The sequence below is a fragment of the Lagopus leucura genome, unplaced genomic scaffold, assembly GCF_019238085.1.
Source record: "Lagopus leucura isolate 7727_CA_CO unplaced genomic scaffold, USGS_WTPT01 Super-Scaffold_100002, whole genome shotgun sequence".
Classification (NCBI taxonomy): domain Eukaryota; kingdom Metazoa; phylum Chordata; class Aves; order Galliformes; family Phasianidae; genus Lagopus; species Lagopus leucura.
Genome location: NW_024962263.1, coordinates 21856625 through 21880846, shown reverse-complemented (window position 1 = coordinate 21880846; position 24222 = coordinate 21856625). Strand labels below are relative to the sequence as shown.

At 40.0% G+C, this 24222-nt stretch overlaps 2 protein-coding genes across 6 annotated transcripts in view; both read right to left on the bottom strand.

Moving 5' to 3' along the window:
- Positions 1-24222, bottom strand: part of CTNND2 (catenin delta 2) — a 619837-nt gene that overhangs the window by 49919 nt on the left and 545696 nt on the right. For all 5 annotated transcript variants that reach the window (XM_042869378.1, XM_042869380.1, XM_042869382.1 and 2 more), the window contains one exon: positions 15807-15957. In XM_042869378.1, coding sequence (XP_042725312.1) covers positions 15807-15957 — 151 coding nt within the window. The remainder of the gene's footprint in view (positions 1-15806; positions 15958-24222) is intronic.
- The window catches only part of LOC122178868, a 1516-nt gene continuing 71 nt past the window's right edge, over positions 22778-24222 (bottom strand). Inside the window, exon 2 of the mRNA XM_042869383.1 lies at positions 22778-23918. Coding sequence (XP_042725317.1) covers positions 22791-23876 — 1086 coding nt within the window. The 5' untranslated portion in view covers positions 23877-23918 and the 3' untranslated portion in view covers positions 22778-22790. The remainder of the gene's footprint in view (positions 23919-24222) is intronic.

Here is a 24222-nt window from a genome sequence, read left to right as displayed (position 1 = left end):
GGCTGCCCAGGGAGGTGGTGAAGTCACTATCCCCAGAAGTGTTCAAAAAGCATTTAGATGTTGTACTGAGGGACATGGTTTAGCGGAGAAATATTGGTGGAAGGTGGATGGTTGTACTGGATGATCTTTTCCAACCTTGGTGATACTATGAGGTTCCATATAATAACGTTTCAATAGTTTCTTCTTCCTTTTAATATAAATATATATAAATATATAAATATATAAATATATAAATATATAAATATATAAATATATATATATATATGTAAACCACTGATACTTACACCTTTAAAACGTAAATGCAGCAGAAAAATATATTCGTGCACTTTGTAGGTAAGAGGTAATATCCTGTAGCAGAAGGCCTCATGGAGGACAGCTTGTGCATTCACTTGTGTTAACATCAGTAGAGCTTACATGAGCATTTTCACATGACGTTTTCATAAGAGAGCTCAAAGCAATAATTACTGCAAATGGGATTCCACTACTCAGAATAGTTAACCGTTGTTAAAAAAGAATCATATATCAAATTAATTCCGTCAAAAATGCATGAAATAAGCTTTGTAGATAATCTCTCAACCAGGTCTATATCCACCCAACATCACAGTCAATAGTGTGGATGATGAAAGAGAGAAGGAAAAATGTGTGAATTCATGTATCTTAATTCAGAAAGACTGAATTCACTAAAAGTCAATATAGAACATTATACATAGGTAGGAGACAATAATCTGCAGTAATACAGAACAAGGAATAATCTACTGTCTAATAAATCTGCAGGAAAAGGTCACAATATCTAAGAAGATCACAAGATAGACAGGCAAGAGTTTCAAGATGGGTTGCCGTGAAAAAAAGTCAGCTATACGGGAGTGTACTAACAGCTGCTGTTGTCAGCACACACAGATAACATTTTCCCATATGCAAAGCCTACGGAAGAGCATCACAGCCAGTCTGAATGTGAATTTCTGGAAAGATATGGACAAAGATGATTAAGTACTAAGGAAAGCAAGGAGAACAGCTAGGAATAAACTGAACTGACTGCTAGTATCTTAGCTTTTTTGGTACAACAGCTACTCTACCTATACCTCTTCCAATTGTAAATAAAGTATTTTAAGTTACATCATTTTTACTTACTCTGCATGAATGAATGACACAGTGACAGAATATGGAAGAGAAGGCTTCCATTGGAGGCTGCAGATCATCAAGAGAAGATCAAGAAAAAACAGAGTCCCCAAATTCATGGCCCCATGGTGTGCTCAGGGCGGGGTCTTCAAATGGCCTACTGTCAAAATTTGAACAAAGAAAATCATGCATTGTGTCCAAAATAAAAAGATTTAAAATAAATGGGTCAGCTGTAGTTTCTGAATTTACACCTGCAAGCTTCCCTTTCTGGCCTTTAAATATATTTCCTAAGCGAAGTAGCTTCTTATCTCCAGTAGATGGAGTCCTGAGAAGAATCCAAAGTAAGCAGACATTCTTAGGCAGCAGATGAGCAGAAAGAGGAGCAATAGAAAAGACATAAAATAACACATGACCATAGGATCAAGGGAGAAAGAAGAATTTGGGTTAGACCAGAAATAAGGAGCACAACATGGGGACTGACATGAAAACATTAGCTGGTGAGGGCAGGCAGAGAGTGTTCAAGGAGAAAATTGAGCAGTTATTTGAAAGCCAAGTGAATGAGTGAAATGTATTAGTTGGAATGTTATACAATGTGATCTTGGATAAGGAATAAACCACTTAACTTACAGCTGCTAGGAAGATAGGAAAACAAGAAGTCCAACAAGAAAAAAAAAAAAAAGAGATGAGAGACATGGCAGATTCAGCAATCTGAGTCAGCCAATCCACATCTCTGAATCTCAGTCATGCCTCTACTTTCAAACCTTACAGTTCATCTGATCCTTAACCTTCTTTCCATGCCCTCTGTGTTATCATAGAATAACCCAAGTTGGAAGGAATACATAAGGATCACTGAGTCCGATCCCTGGCTTCACACAGAACCATCCAAAAATCAGACCTTATGTCTGAGAATGTTGCCCAGATGCTTCTTGAATTTTGGCAAGCTCATTACTGTGACCACTGCCTTGGGAAGCCTGTTCCAGTGCCCAGCCACTCTTTGGTGGAGAACCTTTTCCTGATATCCAACCTGTGTTGTCGGCTCCTTCAGGATCAGGAGAAGCGTAAGAACACACACCTTACCTCCTTCCACTACTCTTCATTATCCAGGGAACGTTATTTTCTTTTTGCTCATGGCCTTCAGGTGCTGGGCCATCCTGGCTTCTAGGTCATTTACTGCCCTTGTCAGATGTAGTGAGTGCCTGTGACTCGCCTATCCTGCAAGACTTATGCATGCCTGGAAAGGCCTATAGTTAAAGCACTGCCCTTTACAGCGTGATTGATGTGTAAGCCCCTTGGATGATTTCCCCTCTGCTCTACAATCTAACCTAGGCTATGTCCCAGACTGGAACTAAGGAACACTCCATGTTGCTCGTGTTGTCATAGTTTACAGATTAGTACAGCTCCATCTGCAAGTACACTGTCAATTTGTAGTAATGACTTGCATTTTAGAATGCATCTTAGCTGATGCTCTCTAAGCACTTTTTGTACATTAACTGTCCCTGACAATGACAAACGTGATTATTCATCTTCACTTAGGGAAACAAAGGTAACTTGCCAATGACCATCTCAAGAAGCAATCTAAGACTTAATGGTTCTCCTGCTCAGAAATAACTGAACAAACACAGAACAAATTAATTCCTCCGATTAACAGATGTGATTTTTTAATGTTTACCTTCAAAACCATTTAATTATCTTAGTTTGTTTACTTCAGTGGCAACTCCTGAACAAATCTCTAGCCACAGGGCTTCTAATTACAGTCTTGTTAATACTGCAAGAGTAACAGCTATTGATTTTTATGTTTTAAAGTACATTTTAGAATAAATAAGAGTGAATAAAGAGACAACATTTGATTTCTGTAAGAATGTGGAAAGGGTTACAACTAAGCTAATCTCTGACACTTGATCAATTTTTGCCTTGTTTGAAGCTTTAACTAAAGGTGTAATTCTTTTTTCTTTCTTTCTTTTTTTTTTTTTTTTTTTTTTATAACTTTACCTCAGCTTTGAAGTTTCTGTAAGCTCAGGGCAGCTTATCAGAAAAGTCCCTGAGAATGAAAGATGCTTAAATAGGGCTCCAACTGAATAAGATGAATTTCAGTCTTCCTACAAAGAGGCTGAGCTTTTCAGTATAAGGCACATACTTATTCAATCCCAAAGCAGAAGAATGGATTTAACTGCATTGGATAATGCACAAAAATCCATCCTTAGAACCCTTGTATCAAAGGCTCTGCTGACGCTGTACTCCTATCTCAGATTGTTAGTGGCTCACAAGAGAGGAGACATGCCCTTTTCTTTGGGGCATTGCAGTACAGTGCTGTACAACAGAGGATAACACATTTAACTCCTGAAGATTTAATACCTACATATGGAGAATATACATGCAGTCTTGCCAACCTATCTGATATCTTTGTATTCCAAAGCAGTCTCTTTTTGTCTGGCTGAGGAATGCTGCTTATCTGTTTTCATAAAAACACAAAGGAATTACCAAAGCATTATTTTTCCAGTAACATAATGCTTTACACTGGTGCAGTAATACCATGGTAGGATTCAGTGTTTGGATTCTAACAAAATAAAGCAACCTACAGGGAGTGGGCAGACACCCAGCATGCAAGTGTGAAAAAGTATCAGATTATGACCCCCATTTTGAGCCTACCAAGCAGTACTGGGCCTAGACAAGAATTTTCCACCTCTCCTGTCAGCTGCTCGTGTGAATTTTTTGACTTTGTTCTGTTTCAGAAGAGTTAGTCTATAGAAGAAAAGTAGTTTTTTTTGCTCACTCAGCTCATTCTCATCAATGAGTCAGGTAGTACTGATTCACGTAAGTAACTTGAGCATAGATATGGCATGTTAACAAGAGGCTAGAGGGAGGCTAGGGGCAGGGTGTCTTCTGCCATGGACTGCCTCAGGGAGAGTAACCAAATAAGGGAACTGTAGTTTCATAAACATGCTAACCCAAATCAACTGAGAACCTGTAATTTTAGAGTGATAACAAATCACACTATTAAAAATGAATTCTTCCATATAACAGTTTAGTATGAATTTATTTCTTTTAAATAGGAGAACATATGTGCTTTCCTCACTAGAACTGAGGAAAGCACAACATTTTCAAAGCAATAAAATGACTTATGTGGCTTCCAACCCCACTTTTTCAAAACTGGCCAGGAATCCCTTAAAATAGAGGCTCTGCTTAGAGCCTATGTCATGACTGAAAATAGATACTGACTTCTGAATTCATCACCAAGCACTTAAAAATCCACACAGATGTTATTAACATAGTGATAACAAGCTGTACTTTCACTTCCCCTGCTCTCAAGTCACTGATTTGCAGTACACCTTTACATTGTTATGATAAATAGCACCGTTCAGACCTTCTCGTTCCTCATTAATAATGCTGCTTTGTTACTGTGCGATGAATCCTGTTTCTCATGAATGATGGAAAAATTCCTTTTAGTTTCTATGAGAAGATAAAGCTGACAGTTACAAGACTTTATTGCTGCTGCAATTATGTGCCATAATACATTTTTTAAACGAACAGAATACCTTTCCATATCCATGTGTACCCCCCAACAAATTGTCCCTTCCTCTTCGGTGTAGGTAAATCTACATAGAAATCAAACAAATAGAATCACTAAGGTTGGAAAAGACCTAAAAGATCACCCAGTCCAACCGTTCACCTATTCCCAATAGCTCCTACTAAACCATGTCCCTCAACGCAACATCCAGCCTTTCCTTGAACACCCCCAGGGTCGGTGATTCCACCACCTCCCTGGGCAGTCCATTCCAGTGCCTGACCACCCTTTCTGAAAAGTAATACTTCCTCATGTCCAGCCTGAATCTCCCCTGCCGTAGCTTGAAACCATTCCCCCTGGTCCTATCACTAATGACATGAGAGAAGAGGCCGACCCCCAGCTCACTACAACCTCCCTTCAGGAAGTTATAGAGAGCAATAAGGTCTCCCCTGAGCCTCCTCTTCTCCAGGCTGAACATTCCCAGCTCCTTCAGCCTCTCCTCATATGGCCTGTGTTCCAGACCCCTCACCAGCTTTGTTGCCCTTCTTTGAACACGTTCCAGGGCCTCAATATCTTTCTTGCAGTGAGGGGCCCAAAACTGGACACAGTACTCCAGGTGCGGCCTCACGAGTGCTGAATATAGGGGAACAATCACCTCTCTGCTCCTGCTTGCAACACTGTTTCTGATGCAAGCCAGGATGCCATTGGCCTTCTTGGCCACCTGGGCACACTGTCGGCTCATGTTCAGCCGAGCATCAATCAATACCCCCAGGTCCATTTCCTCTACGCAGTCCTCCAGCCACACCGCCCCAAGCCTGTAGCGTCGCCTGGGGTTGTTGTGGCCGAAGTGCAGGACATATAAACACATGCAAGCATGTATATAAATGAATGCATATAGAATATAAGTAACAAGTTAAAGATATTCTATGGCAATTTAATATGGGGTTAATTTTGCAGATGATATACAGTGCTGAAGTTGAAGAACATTAAAATAGAAGAGAAAGAAAATGCCTTTGGACATAAGTGTGATTGCACTGCTTTATAGCCGCAAATTTTTGCACCTATTTGCAATAATTTAAAATTCATGTTGTTGCTGCAGAACTTAATTACATATGAGATCAGAATCTAAAGGTGATTACTAAGAATAATTTAATAACAGGCATCACTATTGAACTAGGGAAACTATATTTATTTCCATTGATTTTAAAATAACCAATTCCAAAGAGAAAGACAAAGACATTCCACCATATTTCCCTTTTAAAACTAGTAAGTACTGTTCTTCACAAAGACCCTGACATCGTGAACTATTACTGTAGTTTCATGTCATGCAAAGGAAGCCAACTCCTGTGTCCAAGTGCATTTAATGGCAGTGATCCTTTCATAGCCTTGATTGCACAATATGAATAAGATGATCTGCCACTGGTCCTCATATGCTGTAACTAACACATCAGCCTGCTCACTACAGCATCCTTACAGACAAAGTGGTGAGATTTAAGTGAATGATATCGTGGTTGGAAAACTGACTTAACTACTGGCCTCAAGAGGTAGTGACCAGAAATGAAAAATCCAATTGGAAGGTGGTTATTGGTAGTGTCCCACAGGTGTTTGTATTGGGGGAAATGCTGTTCAACACCCTCACTAACAACGTGACTGATAGAATAGAAGGCATTCTCAGAATGACTGTGCACAACATATTTGGAGGACCAGACTATACCGGAATAGCGCAAACACTGGAGGTCAGGGCTGCTATACAGATAAACTACTACACAGGAATCTCAATGTTCTACAAAGCCAAATGTAAAGCCCTGTACTTGGACTGAAATAATCACATGGAACAGTACTGGTTGGAGAACAGCTATTTAAAAAGCAGATTTTCAAAAGAAATCCAGAACCTAGGGCTGCCAGTGGACAAGTTGAACATGAGTCCACAATACACCCTGGCAGCAAAGACTGACCACATGCCAGGCTGAATCAGGTGGAATAGCCACAACTATGACTCCTCCATGTAGATCATGTGTACATATTCAGTTCTGGTCTCCCTCACCAGGAAAAACACTACAACGCTGAAGCAAATCTGGTGGAAGAACACCACAAAGATAGCCAAGGGGCTGGAACACATGACATAGAAGAACTACATTTGCTAGAATTTAATGTTAAGGAAATATATTCTTATTGTCTGGAAATACTTAACAGGATAGTGCAGAGAATCTGCAAGTCTGGAGTCAGACTTACCTTGTAGGTTTACAATTCTTTCAACCAATGTAATGACAGTACTTTATAATACTTTCCTTAATTTTATGAAAAATAACTGAATAAATAGAACAGAATTTGCTTACACAAATAATTTTATTTGGTATCCAAAGACATTTCTTAATATATTTAACCCAGACCGTTAGCACTTACTTAGCAGGTAAGGCCTTTAAACTAAATTTTTAATTTCACTTGTGATGACTTCCTTACACATTCACTAGGGTTTATAAAAAAAAATACCAATGAAGTAGATTTTATCTTCAATTCTCTCTACAGAGCAGAGTTCGGCATTCTACTAAAAAAATACTCAAAATGACCTCTTTGGAGATTGTTCTGTGCTAAATTAGTTCAAAGCCTTCTATCTGCAGTATTGGAGGGAATATCTGAAATCACTTGATTTGTTTAACAACAACAAAAAAAAAACCAAAACAACAAACCACCACTGCCAATCTAAAGCTTTAATAAAGTGCCGTATTCTTCTGTCTTATCCTGACGTCTCAACTACACATATTACATTTCTACACAAAAAGCATGGGTTTAAACAGTAATGCATACAAATGCTTTCTTAGAACATTTTTTTAGTCTGATCTATTATTAAGTATTAAATATTACATATATGAAAACTTGTTAACTCTAGAAAGTAGTCAGTGCATCTTTTTAACATCTGCACAATCTCTTCCATACTGCAGCCACAAAAGAAAGCAAAAGGAAAATGAAAAAAATGTAATAAAGTAAGACAATATTAGTAATAACAGATTTCAGATATTTCATAAAGATGCCAAGGAGATATCAATGAGATTTTGAAGCTGATTCTAAGGGTCATCAGGGCTTTCCATGGGAGGAAAATGAAATTTCTTTATTTTTGTTTAATTAATCCATTGAGATATTAAGTATCTGAAACAGTCTTACCTTATAGAATTATGATAATAATGCAAATGAATTATTTCCTCACTTACATCAGATTAGTAGAACTAGTTACCCTTTTTGCCTTTTGTCACTGTGCATTACAAAGCTGCTGCTGCTCCATCCCAGCAGCTAACAGCATGAAACAACAAATTTGGATTCTTAAGTTTCTTGCGAAGGTACCAGCTGATTCAATATGAGGCCTATGCAACCAGTATTCAACAGAAGAACTCCCCCAAATGGGCAGAAAGCTAACAGTGCTTCCAGTGCTTCCAGCTATCCAGGGCAACAGACACCAAAATTTCTGATGAAATGCAAGAATTCATTTGAAAAGACTGCCACTATAAGCTATTTTTTCTGTTTTATGTAATCAAAAGGATACTCAAAGTTTTAATGGTAACACCTGAAACAAGAGCCTTTGACCCTAAGAAACATGAATGATAAACAACTGGTATTATGCCTAGGTTTTCACAAGGAGACAAAACCTACATCAAAGTACTCCATATGAAGAACAATTACTGTGTATGTAAAAAACTGGCATATGAGATATCATCCAAAGAAAACAACTAGTACAAGCTGCCTGTACAGCTGTCTGACTGATCTGACACAAGGGCTTCCAATATTTTGAGACAGAATACATACAACCTGTCACAGAAATGCAGTCACCTTACTCATAGACCAGAGCAACTGTTAAAAACTGGCAATGCTGTGTAATGTCCTAACAGTAAGGAATGGGAAAGAAAAACAAAATTGAGTTTAATTACATTGAAATTTGGACATAATGCCAGCTATAAGAATCCAGACACTCGTACTGCTTCCTCATCAGGCATTCTTTGAAAAAAACTACTCTCTGATTCTTTCATCACTGCCCTATTTTTTACCCTGGGGAAATAAGACATTTTATGGTGCAAATATTTAGCTAATGGATGATAACGAACATTGTTGTTGCATATGCACAGGCACTTGAGTCTGGTGTTAGCCTGTGTAATGCCAGCCTATCCCTCCTCCGCAGAGACACGCAAATCTTTTAAGCCCCTAAATTTGAGTTTTCTCCCAGTGTCACCTTTATGAAGGGTGTCCAGGTTCTCTCCTTCAAAACTACAGTGCCCTACACCCATTCCTAAAGTCTTCACATACATGAATGATTTGTTTCCTCTATCAAATGAAAATTCACTTGCCATGTGCTACTCTCCTTCATTGACATATCATAGGAAACGTTGGAGTACTGGTTTCTTCAAAGAAATGTGCTTTTAGAAAATAAAAAATCATGTATTTAATTTCTATTATTTGAAAATAGCAAATATTTCAGGAGAAAAAGCTATTTTGCATGCTACAGAAAAAAAATTATGTTTCGTGATTCAAAGCTGATACAGAAAGGGCTATAAACACCTGTTTTGGTACATTTATCTGTTAATGTGTGACTGTTACAGAAGTTGGGATTCTGAAACTGCTTTGCAGATTTATGACAATTCCTCAGGGATTGAAAAGTGCTTTTAAAATTACTTTAGCAGTTTGTGACATTTGCATATCTATTGCTGTGTGTTTTATGCAATATTAAACTGAATTATATGCATTTTTTAGATGAGAACTGTAAATTTTAAAAGAATGGGTTGCATTCTCAGTGTAAGCATTGCAAAACAGAGATGAAAATTAATATTGAATTGTTTGAAATGTCAGTCTTTTGAGTGAGATGCATGTCCTGTATATTTAACTGTTTTATAGTTTGTGCAGAAGAACAGAAATAAATTGTTTATCATCTCAAAATGTAATCCACAGGTCAGGGCATTTTCTTATGAAGTGCACATCAATGTGCTGAAAAGGTACTTCTATTGTCTGTTTCTTTGATTTCTGTTGGGTTTTTCTTTTGCTTTTGGCAGTTGCAATGAGTCTGGACTTCTCCGGGCCTTCTCCATAAGATTTTTAAGACCTGCGCTTAGAATTTAATCTTAAGTAATACTGAATGTGAACAGAGACTTACAAAACCCATAATATGTCTTAATTAAAGTTGCCACTATCATCTAGATAAGCTGTCATGCTGCAATACTGCAGATGACTCTCTTGAGACTTTGGCATTTAAAATATAAATGCAGGCATTTTCTAGGTGGTTTTTTTTTTTACAGTTTATTCCACAGAGTGGAAAAGCTAGCCTGCAGCTGGGTCACAGTAATGTGAAACACCTTGATCTTATTATATGGAAAAGAAACACTGTACATTTATTTAACTACAGCTTTATAATGAACACTCTATCTCTGTTAGAGGTGTTCTCTGCTACAGTAGACTTGAGACTGTATTCAGTTATTTCTGATGCTTTGAGTGGCAACAGAAAATTGTAGTACTTTTTCCACTAATTGCTCTTGCTAATTCTAGAAAACTAACTGAAGGGCAGCAAGACATCTTAACAAAAAAACTTCGTAAGATTTTATATGCTAACCTTTAGTCCCCCCAAAAATAACCACCAAGTCTCTGGCTACCCACCCAAGTTCTCACTACAGGACTAGTTCAACCCTAAGATCCGATACTTCAGGTGACAAAGGTCATGAGGGTGAACACCTAAGCAGGGCCATTTTCTTGTTTACACCAGAAGCCTGCCTGACTACCTGACTAGCTTAACTGCCAGATTTTTAGATGATTCATGGTTGAGAGAAATCCCTCAAAATCCATAGTGACTCAGATGCAAAGAAGACTTGATCTTAAATTTGATCTTAAAAATGAAAATTTAGTTACTAACCCTGCTTTTTTCCCTAAATCTCTTTACTTGAGAATGTTATTTAATTAGAAATGAAGGGTGAAAGAAATCTTTCCTAACCTCTGTATGTCACAGATCTGATTGTCAGAAATACAGCTGAGATAAACCAGAGCAAAAGGCAATACACAAGTGGCTGAAGGTACCTGAAAAGTAAAAATTGCTTTGACACAAAGCTTTCATACTATAACTGAAGAACATTCAGCATTTAAATTTCTATCAGTTTAAATTCTCAGCTAAATTATATATACAACATCAGAAACCAGGGAGTCTGGACTTTGTATATATTTACCATCTTAACTAATATCTTTCCTGTCACTGATATGAAGTAAAGAGCATGAGCATTACATTCTATTTCGTAAATCAACTTCTTGATAACCACCTCTTCTAATTCAGGTATTTACTCTAATATGTGTGTTGCACAACTCATCTACTAAACACAGAAACAAAACTGCAATAAAATTGATACAAATTAAAACAAATTGCAGCATATATTCTTTCTTCAAATTCTTCTGAACAAATGCATATGATTTGAGATAATGCCTTCTGGCATTTTACGCATTGTGAATTTCTGTCAATTTAACAATTCAGTAACTAAATCACATTATAAGATGATTAAAAATTCAATAAAAAAGCAGTGCCTTTCAGATCTTTGCAGATCTATTTGTGACAAATTCAGAAGTGCTCACATTTAAAAAGGAGAGAAAAGTGTTTACACACTCTAAGTGGGATGAAAACTGCATACTTGATTTAATTATCTCCCAATCCATCCTTGTGTTCCCCAATAACATAAATTACTATTACTCAGAATTTCGTATAGCTTTTGTTTTTGTAGTTAAAAAAAAATACCATCTGCACTTGGATTTATTATAGATACTGAAACAAAGTTATGGTATTAAAATGTGCCCATGTTTTACGATAGGAGAAACCTATGTCACTATTTATACTCCAAAACATACTGCTGTTAGAATACAAACAGTTGTTTTTGACATGTTTTCTGCCTGCCTGCTGAAAGCAAATCTTTCCAAATATGAATCAATATCACAGTTTGAAATAACAAGTCTGACCCTGCTTTGAGTACTAAGCTGGGCAAGATGACCTCTTGAGGTTCCTTGTAACCTGAATTGTGCAGCGAGTCTAACAATATTTTACCATCTTTCAGAATTCTGTATCCTGATTCTACTTAGTGGGAAAATACTGGTGGTAGGCAGATGGTTGGACTGAATGATCTTGAGGTCTTTTCCAACCTTGGTGATTCTATGATCCTATGATTCATTACAGTTGTAAATACCTGACAGACATTCCAAACTCTCTCACGTTTAGCAATAAATCTTTGAAACAAACACCAGCTACTTCAAACACTCAAATACATATATGTTGCCCATGAGATGCTAAAACATACATTCAGTGTCAATTTATGCATTCCCTAACTTTTTCTCTCTCTCAGCAGTGGCTGGGCAGTAGTACAGCTTGAGATCCACTTTATCACATTAGATAAACCACTTTCTGGGTTTTTCTCTCTCTGTCAGGGAGTCTAATATTTAGACACCTAGCAAGATTAAGCAGACTATAACAAGCTGAGCAACAACTCAATGGACATGCTATCTCAAAACTATGTTACCAGCAAATGAGCAGTGAATTGAGAATGATTCATTCCTGACATCCTGAAACAAGAATAGTTATTCAAAAATACCCCTTCTTTAAAGACCCTGTTTCAGGGCTTGCTTCAAAACTTTGTGAAAACCTGAAATTTTACCTTTAACTTCATTTATTTGAATCACGCTTTTGCAGCAATATCCACAAAAAGGATGCCTTAAGTATTGCAGATCTTTAATTTGTCCGCTCTCTGCCTTAAATCTAGAGCCCTGAATAGACACGTGGCTTCTCTACGTATTGTAAGCAAAGAGTTACATAAGGATGCATCTTATGCATGTGCCAATGGGTCAATGAAAATCATTAGTGCAACTGTCCTACCTTTTCAAGGATGAGTGGCCAAAATACCTCCAAAACCATCTTTTGTTTAACTACAAAACTACATTCCAAGTGGCCACAGAAAATGTGTGAGTGGCGCTCTTGAAACAGTGCTGCAGTGTTTTCTCTCAACCACCAATGGCTCAGAATAACATTAGAAACCACTGTCAGGATAAGAGCAAACTGACAGAAAGACCTGAAGCACAACACTTTGTATCAACAGTGCTCAACAAGCAATAGCAGCTGTCAACTGTTCTCACAGCTCAGCTCCACATCCCTCAGCTGTGGCACTGCCAGAAAAGAGACAACATTGATAGATCTTCCCAATGGTGTTCTTTTGGGAAATGATAGAGAAGGGGTACTGTTTTGTAAAGACAAAGGTCCTCAAAAGTGAGCAGAAAATGAACACAACTTGAGTGTCACCTGGAACGTAACTGGGCAGTTTTGTCCAAGGATAGAGAATCAAGTGCTGTATAACCAAGTGTCAAATACAAAAAACAAACAAACAAACAAACAAACCAAAACAGGCCAAATTTACTATGTCTTTGTCTCAGTGGGGTCTAATTTCAGTGAGGAAAAAGATCGATTTCCCCTCTACCTCAGCCTCCAACTAGACTACACACGGCACAATGAAGGTGATATTAAGGACAAGGAGCACACCCTAAATGAAACCCAGGAAGAACTCACTGAAGAAAATGTTATATGGTGATGGCTCAGAAAAATTTTGAGAGGCTTGGCACCAAACATTATCAATATAAACACACTTAATAGATCTGTGACAAAACCAAAATAGATCAGCAAATTTGACAAAGTCTAGAAAGAAATTTCTGGTCATTTCAAAATGACAGTCTTTTCATTTGCTTTGTGGTTTGCTACAGGTGAGTCTGGATTTTAGCAAGCTTTCTGCTATATTTGCCAGATGCCACAACACTGATTCACGGGCTGCTTGGCAACAGCAGCAAAGAAATATCTCATTCTACGGCGCTTTTCAGTACAAAGTTCTCAGCTGGGAATGGGAGAACAGCATCACTGAAAAAGAAACTGTAAAATGAATCTCCAAGATGCATTTAAAAAATGCAGTTCTACTTATGCAATCTTTACTACCTATACAGATGGACAATTCACCTTTAAGAAAAGTTATCTGAAGGGGAAAAGGCCAATTTATGAGGCAGTTTGTCATTACAAGAATCTGACAAACTGAAACTTCAAAGAGGCAAGATAAACAGGATGCTGACTGTACTTAGAAAGACACTCATGTAATGAACACCAACAAGCCTCTTTTGAGTCCTCTTAGAAGATCTCTCAGAACACGTTGAATTTTAATATTCACAAAAATAGACAACCTATGACAAGTTGAAATCCTTGACAACTGCAGATGTTCGTAATTTCTGCAAATGAGATGTATGATGTGACCTACTAGCTATAGAAAATTCACAAGAGAAATAATGACCATTATTACTGTTTCTTCAACGTTCGATGACATAAGACAAAGAAATGAGCATGTAAACGTCACAGCTGAAATGGTTCAGGAATCATGGTCAAACCTTCCCTATCATATTGGCGTGTCTGTACCTTGCTTTGGAGTTATAAATTACAACTTCCCAGAATTATTCCACAAATAATTTAAATTTAAGCAACGCTGTACTCATTACCAGCTGACAGATAAATAAATCTATTGTCAACAGAATCTTTCCACCTTTTGAAAATTCATCTCTGTTTATATCACACATTCTCTGATAATTACATAAAACATTAAAATTTGGAGGCTATGCAATCTTATCCATAATTTGACAAGCATTTAGTATGGCATATCACGTTAAAAGACAGCTCTAATTTTTGCACACTTAGCCTTACATTCCTAATAAAATTTGCATAGCTAAGAAGGAAATAAAACTTTCACAGAATCACAGAATTGTAGGGGTTGGAAGGGACCTCTAGAGATCATCGAGAGCAACCCCCAACCCCTTCAATTAGAAGGACTAAAATGCTGAATTACAAAGACTATAACATGCTGAAGACTGAAAGTGAAGGTTGGAACATGAGATAAAATGAAAAGATAATCAGTTATTCATTCAGGTCAGATGGCCTGACACATTTGCTTCAGCAGCAATTTCTACTCTAAGATTCCGAGAAAACAACAGAAAAAACCCACTAAGAACACACGTGCAGCATCCTGAAGCAACTTCCTGAAGACTGAACATAATACAGCAAACTTGAATTTCATGTCTTTTTTGCCAACTATCATGTGAGCAAAAGCTGAATGATCAGGTTGGTCTTGCATGCAAAGCATCAACTTGAGTTCAATTCCTGGGTACCCCAGCAGGTTTATACTACTCATCATTCACTACCTGTTTGCTTTACCACATTTTGTCAGTGAAGTTCTCACTATTTTGTACAAGAAGTGAGGGGAGACTGCCTTGCTTTAACAGGCACTGCTCTTATGAAGCACTGAATACAAATAAAAAAGCATTATGATCAAAGTACTTATCTGGGTAATTCTGTAATTAAGGGCAAAGTATTACAGTATGCAGTAATGATAACAAATTAACTGCCTAGCACAAATGAAGAACAATGTGCACTGAAGGTACAGAGGAAGTAGAAATAATTTTTGTCATGATTGTTAAACTAATTTAAAACAAAAAAAAACAGACATTTTTTCAAACACAGAACATGAAAATAAAGTTTAAATGATTCACAGCATTTTTATGAATTATAGCTAAAAAAAAGCAAAACAAATTGAAAAACCACCATAAAACAAAAAATACAACAGAAAACCTAAAAAGTTTGCTTACCATACCATCAGAATTCAGAACAAACAATGATTTAGATAACACTGTTTTCTCCCTTATCTGCACATATTTGAAAATTATGCATCTCCAAGCTCTGCTGCTGGACCTACTAATATGTCCAGTAAATTCCTGAGACCATCTTTTAGGTTTATGATTTGACACTTCATAATCTCCAATATCACTTCTAATAGAGAACCTGAGGATCAGAGGTGGCTGCTCTGTCATATCCTTGATCTGGAAGACGCAAGTGCCACTGTCAGCCTATGAATAAAGCACTAAAGTAGAACAAAGCCATCACTTTTCTTCTGGAGATTACAGTATGACAAATCATAAAATGCTGCATGATGTTTAATTAATTTAACAGTTCCTTGCAATAGTACTAAGCCGTCACATAAAATGTGAACATAAAGCATTAGAGAAAGAATTAAAGAAATTATGTTAGAAATGTGAAAATAATCTCTCATTGTGCTTATCCTGCTGTAAGCAAGAAGAAAACCAAACACAAAATACAGATAGTTGGGAAAGAACATACCTATTAACTCCTTATTTCTGACATCTAAGGCCATGTTTCGTAAAGCTGTAGCAACTGCACATACCACCCGGTCATTGTCTATTCGAAGGAGTTCTACCAGGATTGGCAGTCCTTTTTCTTTGCGGACAGCAGCACGGATATACACTGACCACTGTAAAGACACATGGAGAGCGTGGTGAAGAAAGTGAAAAATCCATTAAAGACAGTAAAGCATCTGAGGTTACAGGGCAAGGAGTAAAAGAAACATGTAAACTCAAAGGAGAGGAAATAATTGCATTTATGATGCTAAGCAACCACTTGATTTGGAAATCAGCACTCATTTTTTTTTTTATGGTGGCAGGGAAATTAATTGATGAATTAACTTATTAACTTGAATCCTAGCACACCTGGTTACATTTTACAGCCTAAGTTCTGACTTAGGCTTTGCATCAACATTTGCTATACAACGTTCCATGGCATTTTTTCTCTGCTAAAACTACAAAATTATATTATAATATATACTACAAAATACGTTCAAGAAGTCTAAGAATTTCTTTGTTATAATTGTAAAATCAAATATTATAAAAACATGATAATGATTTTAAAATTTCTCTTACAATTGCTAACTCGTTCAGAAAGAAAAATGAGACTGTTATACATCTGACTTTGGCACCTGTAGTGGCCCCTAGCAGGAGTCAGTAATTCACATACCAGCTGACTCAACCAGGAGAGGGTCTGTGCAGCGCACATACTGCTTCTCTACTAGTTGTAGCAGAGGAGCCTGTAGGTATCTCCCACCTGGCACCTGGATGACAACACTGGCACAGCCAAGTCTTTATCCTAAGTGAAGCAGCATTTTCTTCCATGAATACTCTTTTTTGTTTAACAGCAGAAATGATGAACAGAGTTCTTATTTCTAAGAGCTCTAAAAGCCCTAAAGATAGGGCATTTAAGTAAAGAGAGGTGAAGGTAAAGTTCTGGAACCCCTAGGACTTTGAAATATTTCAAATATTTTAGAAACTAAGATGATAAGCCCAAACATTTTCAGATCATGGTTCCCTTGTTTTTTGACAAAACTTTAACAAACAGTTATATCACACTTCAAAGAACAGTCAGATCACAACAGTGATCCTCCAGAAACAGTAAGAGCAAAAATAAATTCCATGACATAAAGCATTAGAAAAAGGAAAGCACACTTATTGCCACCATGCATATGACCTCTACTTAGCATAGTTGAGGTGCTCACTTTAGAAAGCAAGCATCTGTTTATACTGTTACAGACAGGTGCCCCGAGCAGCAAGAGGTCAGAACACATTTTACAGTAACACCAGTAGAAATAAACAGGCAATGGCTGCTATCCTGTAATGTTTAGAGCACAAATTCATTTTTTGTTATATGACTCAGAGGAAAGTGGGAAAAAGGAAGACAAATCAGCATTCAGAGAGTATTACTTTATCATCTTTCTTCTGTAGTAAAGATGCACAGCAAGAACTAGCTGGCTGGACTTTGCTGTAGACCAAAGTGATAATGGTTGCAATAAGCTTTTTAGTCAGGTACATGGGATGTGGAGCTCAGCATCACTGAGCACAATAATGTAGTATGTCTGAAATGTAGATGTGCCACCATTTACTGCAATGAAGTGAAGAACAGCTCTAAGGTGAAAGATAAACAGTAGCAGGATTCTTGGCTGATTGTACCCTCTGCTTCTCTGGTGCCTTCTGTACAACCAGCATATGGGATCACTGGATACAAAACAACTAATTCATAAAGATCAGTGATTTTAACTGAAAGTATCTGCTGAAAAAAAAATAATACTTTCCTGAAACTTGATTGTAATGGGATATTAAAAGACACATTGAAAACGCCAAAGTAATTTTTTGAGCTTCTTTTTTAATAACCACATATATACCTCCCAGTTAAGTGTGCCGTCACCTGCAGCTGGGTGCACCCAGAAACTCCCATTCCTGTATTTTCTACGCCTCTCCTATGAAAGACCACCACTGTATCTACTGTGACTACATGGTGATTTCCAGCATGAAAGTTGAAGTTCACAGTGAGACTGCTTTGATAATGCAGTGAGCCTGTTCAGTCGAAGAACTCAAGCTACCAGAGAGTGATGCTGCTGCCCTTAGTAAAAGTACATCCCAGATGTAGAGCTTTTAATATGGATTATACAGGGAATGAGTAGGAGTGGTCTGTGGGTGGTTTTTCTTTTTTATATACTCCAAACCAGAGAGTATCCAAAATGATTTTATTGATTATTCACTGTATTACAAAACCCTTCAGAATAAAACCTCCAAGAACAGTTTTCCTTTGTATTTTTCATTTAACTGTCAAGGGAAAACACAAGCACTTGTTTTTCAAAATTCAGTATTACAACAGACTTCTTGTTTGTAGCATTTTTGTCATATATTGCAAAAGGCTAGAAGCAGCAAGCTGAGTTACAAAATACATTAACAAATGTGTTTTTTAACCCAGGAGAGAACAAAAGACAATACAGGAGAAACACTGAAATAAATCAAGCATGAAAAAAAGAGAATGCACACCCCCCTTTCTGAATAATTGGCACGTAAGTCTTCAGTATCTGTAATGTACCAATTAATTTGATAATAGTCAATTATACAGCTTTAAAGTTCTCACATGGAGAAAAACCCAGATATAATGTTTTACAGATGGACATATGCACACATAAATAAAACAATGTGTGAGACAGGGAAAAGTATGCGTGAAACCTCTCATCTCCCCTGCACATTCCTTTTTCCCCCCAGCTCTCTTCTGAAACTGGAAAAGAGCAGTGAGAATGCCATCTGCTTTGGAGAAGTTCAGAGGCTCCTCGTTGCGAATTGCTATCATTTCAGCTGGGTTTCAAGTCAGGCACCTTAGGCAGAAAGACAGAAATGCCTATTAATTGTTTCAACAGTCTCCCGAGAACTTTCCATTCTGCAAGTGCTAAGAACTGTCTCTGTCCCTTTCCTAAAACTGCCAATTAGGACAAGTCTCTGCAAGCAATTATGCTGTGCTCTGTTTCAGGAAGACTCAAATTGAGATGCCTCAAAATTGCTATTTTATTCTCTCAGAGAATGGAAAAATTGATTCACTCCTGCATATACTCATCATTCTTTTGTTTGCCTAAAGCCATCATGAAACATTCCTGCATTTCCACTTTGCAGGTCAATTGCTAATATGAGCTCAGTGAAGTAGAAAAGAAAGAGATGAAAAATCATAAGAAAAAACAGACAAAGGGTTTGTTGCCTACTGGTGAATGAGGCACTCTGCCAATATACTTAATCATCCTGTTACTCCACAAATCAGTGGCAGTGTCAATGGTCAAATAATGGTTCAATCTGTACAGAGAAATGACTCCTATGGGAAGAGTGTGCACTTCAGAGTGAATAAGGAAACAAATAAGCAAAAATCATTATTGCATCAGGTTGCAGCTAAATTATCAAACATGGGAGCCACAATCTGTGCAGGAATAGTATTCACAGATAATTTAATTCAGAGGGCATAACTACTACACAGCACCTTAAAGACATCTAGAGCATCTCTATGTCCACTTTCATTAGTAGTTTTATTTATTTTTGTCATGGTAATTAAGAAGAAAAATACAACAATCTGGTAAATTATTTTTTTTACGTTTGTCACTGTTATTATAGAAGACCATTTCTAGAGCTGCACATCCATAGAGATTAACTACATTAGGCTGAAACTTAACAAAAGAATAAAAAGATAAGTTTGATCCAGATGAATTAAGAAAAAAAAGTAAGTATTTAACTCCTTTAAGCATTGCATATAGTTTTCTATATTCTCCAGTGGATCACCAACATAGGAGGACAAACCAAAAAAGAAGAAATGCTCAACAAAGAATGAAAAATGAGCAAAATAAACAAAACATCACCCAAGAAATACTAATAATTGAATAGCCTTGATATTTACATGCATTCACTTTCCTGCCACAGAAATCAGTGTTACTTGATTATCTCCAGAATATTTCAATCATATACTTCATTTTCAACTAGCATTTGCATTGTACAATGCAAATTCAGCACTATGCATAGAATCATCATAGAATCATAGAATCACTAAGGTTGGAAAAGACCTAAAAGATCACCCAGTCCAACCGTTCACCTATTCCCAATAGCTCCTACTAAACCATGTCCCTCAACACAACATCCAGCCTTTCCTTGAACACCCCCAGGGTCGGTGATTCCACCACCTCCCTGGGCAGTCCATTCCAGTGCCTGACCACCCTTTCTGAAAAGTAATACTTCCTCATGTCCAGCCTGAATCTCCTCTGCCGTAGCTTGAAACCATTCCCCCTGGTCCTATCACTAATGACACGAGAGAAGAGGCCGACCCCCAGCTCACTACAACCTCCCTTCAGGAAGTTATAGAGAGCAATAAGGTCTCCCCTGAGCCTCCTCTTCTCCAGGCTGAACATTCCCAGCTCCTTCAGCCTCTCCTCATATGGCCTGTGTTCCAGACCCCTCACCAGCTTTGTTGCCCTCCTTTGAACACGTTCCAGGGCCTCAATATCTTTCTTGCAGTGAGGGGCCCAAAACTGGACACAGTACTCGAGGTGCGGCCTCACTAGTGCTGAATATAGGGGAACAATCACCTCTCTGCTCCTGCTTGCAACACTGTTTCTGATGCAAGCCAGGATGCCATTGGCCTTCTTGGCCACCTGGGCACACTGTCGGCTCATGTTCAGCCGAGCATCAATCAATACCCCCAGGTCCATTTCCTCTACGCAGTCCTCCAGCCACACCGCCCCAAGCCTGTAGCGTCGCCTGGGGTTGTTGTGGCCGAAGTGCAGGACCCGGCATTTGGCCTTGTTGAAACTCATCCCATTGGCTCCAGCCCAGCTCTCCAGCCTGTCCAGATCCCTCTGTAGGGCCTCGCTACCCCCAGGCAGATCCACACTTCCAGCCAATTTGGTGTCATCTGCGAATTTACTGAGGGTGCACTCGATGCCCTCATCGAGGTCATCAATAAAGATATTGAAGAGGACAGGCCCCAGCACCGACCCCTGCGGAACACCACTCACGACCGGTCGCCAGCTGGATTTAACTCCATTCACCACCACTCTCTGTGCCCGGCCCTCCAGCCAGCTCCTTACCCAGCCAAGAGTGTACCCATCCAAGCCTCTGGCTGCCAGCTTCTGCAGGAGAATGCTGTGGGAGACAGTGTCAAAGGCTTTGCTGAAGTCTAGGTAGACCACATCAACAGCCTTTCCTTCATCCACCAGATGGGTCACTAGATCATAGAAGGAGATCAGGTTGGTCAAACAGGACCTGCCCTTCATGAACCCATGCTGGCTAGGCCTGATCCCCCGGTCACCCTGCACATGCCGCATGATCTCCCTCAAGACGATCTGCTCCATAACCTTCCCTGGCACCGAGGTCAGGCTGACAGGCCTGTAGTTCCCCGGATCCTCCTTACGACCTTTCTTATAAATGGGAGTCACATTGGCAAGCCTCCAGTCTTCTGGGACCTCACCAGTCAACAAGGAGCGCTGACAGATGATGGAAAGCGGCTCGGCTATCACCTCCGCCAGTTCCCTCAGCACTCTCGGGTGGATCTCATCTGGCCCCATCGACTTGTGACAGTCCAGCTGGAGCAGTAGGTCTCTGACTGTTTCTTTCAGAATCACAGGGGGGTTAGTGTGCTCCCCGGCCGAGATTACCAGGTCAGAGAGAGGGGTATCCTGAGGATAACTGGTCTGACTTTTAAAGACAGACGTAAAGAAGGCATTCAGAACCTCCGCCTTTTCCTTATCCTCAGTGGTCACATTCCCAGCCTCATCCAGCAAAGAGTGGATATTCTCCTTTGTCCTCCTCTTACTGTTAATGTATTTATAAAAGAGTTTCTTATTCCTTTTCACACCAGCAGCTAGGTTAAATTCAAGCTGGGCTTTTGCCTTTCTGATTTCACCTCTACACATCCTAACAACTTTCCTGTATTCATTTTGAGTGGCCTGTCCCTCTTTCCACAGGCGGTAGATTCTCTTTTTCTCCCGGAGCCTCAGGAATAGCTCCCTATTCATCCACGCCGGTCTTCTTCCCCGCCGGCTCATTTTGCAGCTCAGGGGGACTGCCTGCTCCTGCGCCCTTAAGACTTCCTTCTTGAAGAGCAACCAGCTCTCTTGGACCCCTTTGCTTGCTAAGACTGAATGCCAGGGGACTCCCCCTATTAGTCCCCTGAACAATTCAAAGTCTGCCCTCCTGAAGTCCAAGGTAGCAGTATTACTATTCCCCCTCCAGGCTCCACTGTGAATCACGAAGTCTATCATTTCATGATCACTCTGTCCAAGACAGCCTCCAACCTCCACATCTCCCACCAAACCTTCCCTGTTTGTGAACAGCAGGTCTAGTGGGGCAGTTCCTCTCGTGGGCTCTCTGACCAGCTGTATCAGGAAGTTGTCCTCTACGCATTCCAGAAACCTCCTAGACTGCTTCCTCTGTGCTGTGCTGTACTCCCAGCATATGTCAGGGAAGTTAAAGTCCCCCATGAGGACAAGGGCAGGCAACTGTGCAGCTTGTGCCAGCTGCTTATAGAATACCTCGTCTGTTTCTTCATCTTGATTTGGGGGTCTATAACAGACACCCACCAGGGTGCCTTTCTTGTCAGCCCTTCCTCTGATCTTTACCCATAGGGATTCAACGTTATCGTCCCCAGTCATAATCTCAGTAGCGTAAAAGCATTCCCTAACATAGAGAGCTACACCTCCACCCCGCCTTCCTTGCCTATCTTTCCTGAAGAGTTTATAGCCATCCATTGCCGCACTCCAATCGTGGGAGCAATCCCACCACGTTTCCGTTATGGCAACTAGGTCATAGTTTGCCTGCTGCACAATGGCTTCCAACTCTTCTTGTTTGTTGCCCATGCTGCGTGCATTAGTGTAGACGCATCTCAGCTGAGCCCCTCGCCTCTCACCTAATCCCACTACCACTTCCCCAGGCTGCTCTCTAGCAGGCCTGGCTTTATCCCCCTCCCCCTTCCTATCTAGTTTAAAGCCCTCTCTACAAGTCCCGCCAGCTCCTGGGCAAGTATCCGTCTCCCTTTTGGAGACAAGCAATTCCCATCTGCAGACCTCAGGCCAGATGCCGAGTAGACCACCCCATGATCAAAGAATCCAAAATTTTTACGCTTGCACCAGCCTCTCATCCATGCATTTATAAGATGGCTTTTCCTGGTCATCTCAGCGTTCATCCCTGCCACCAAGGGAATGCTGGCAAACACTACTTGTATGCCCGCTCCATCAACTAACTTCCCCAGTCTCCTAAAATCATTTTTTATAATCCTCAGGCTTCTAACAGGGATCTCATCACTGCCGGCCTGAACTATCAATAGAGGGTAATAATCAGAGGGGTGGATAAGGCTGGGGAGTTTTCTAGAAATATCCCTGACCCGGGCTGCAGGAAGGCAGCACACCTCCCTACGGGTAGGGTCAGGCCGACATATTGGACCCTCTGTTCCTCTCAGAAGAGAGTCACCTACAACTACCACTCTCCTTTCTTTCTTGGAGGAGGCAGTCTTTAAACGCGGAGCTGATCGCCTCACCTTAGGCAAGCTTGGCGGCAGTGCTCCCACATTATCATCAGTCACCTCTCCCTCTGGTTTCAGGGTTTCATACCTATTACAGAGAGGGATCAGGGGAACCGAGGTAGGTCGAGAACTTGGGGGTTGCCTGCGACGCCGGGATGAGACCAGCTGCCATTCCTCATCTTCTCTCAAGCTGTCTCTCCCTGTTTGACTACAATGAGAGAGAGGGTCCATTGTTCCCTCCGTCTGGGTAGTGCAATCTCTGCGCCTTTCTCGCAGAGAGTCACTCCACCAGTCAATCTCTCGCTCGCACTCTCTGATGGTCCGCAGTCTACCTACCTCCTCCCTAAGCTCCACCACCAGGTTGAGCAGCTCATCCAGCTGCTCACACCGCACACAAGTGGCATCCTTCCCATCCTCCCCTGGCAGCAGCAGGCTGAGGCACTCCCGGCAGCCAGAGACCTGAACCGCCACATTATTAAGCAGACCCTCTGTCTGGGTTGCCACAGTCTTCGCATGGGAAGCACGTTTCCTGGTGAGGACCATGACTGAAGGGGTGGTGTCAGTGTAAACAGGAGAGCCAGTCACCTGAGAAAAAGACAAGAGCACCCACCCTTGCTGACACAAGACACAGCCTCTGCTCCCCACTGCTGCCTTAATGAATGGGCAATGAAGTGCTAGTGGCCCTCACACACTAACTACCTCCACCCTAGGTGGTCAGAGCAGCTTTCCACACCTGGCTTGTGTTATGTGGGCGGGAACCGGTTCCCGCCCTCCCTGGTCTATTTTTATCCACACAACAAATGGGTCAAGGTCAAGCCCCAGAGATAAAGAGCAGGCAGTGTCGGCACCACCCCCGCCGAGTCAAGATCCCGCCCACAAGCTGCTAGAT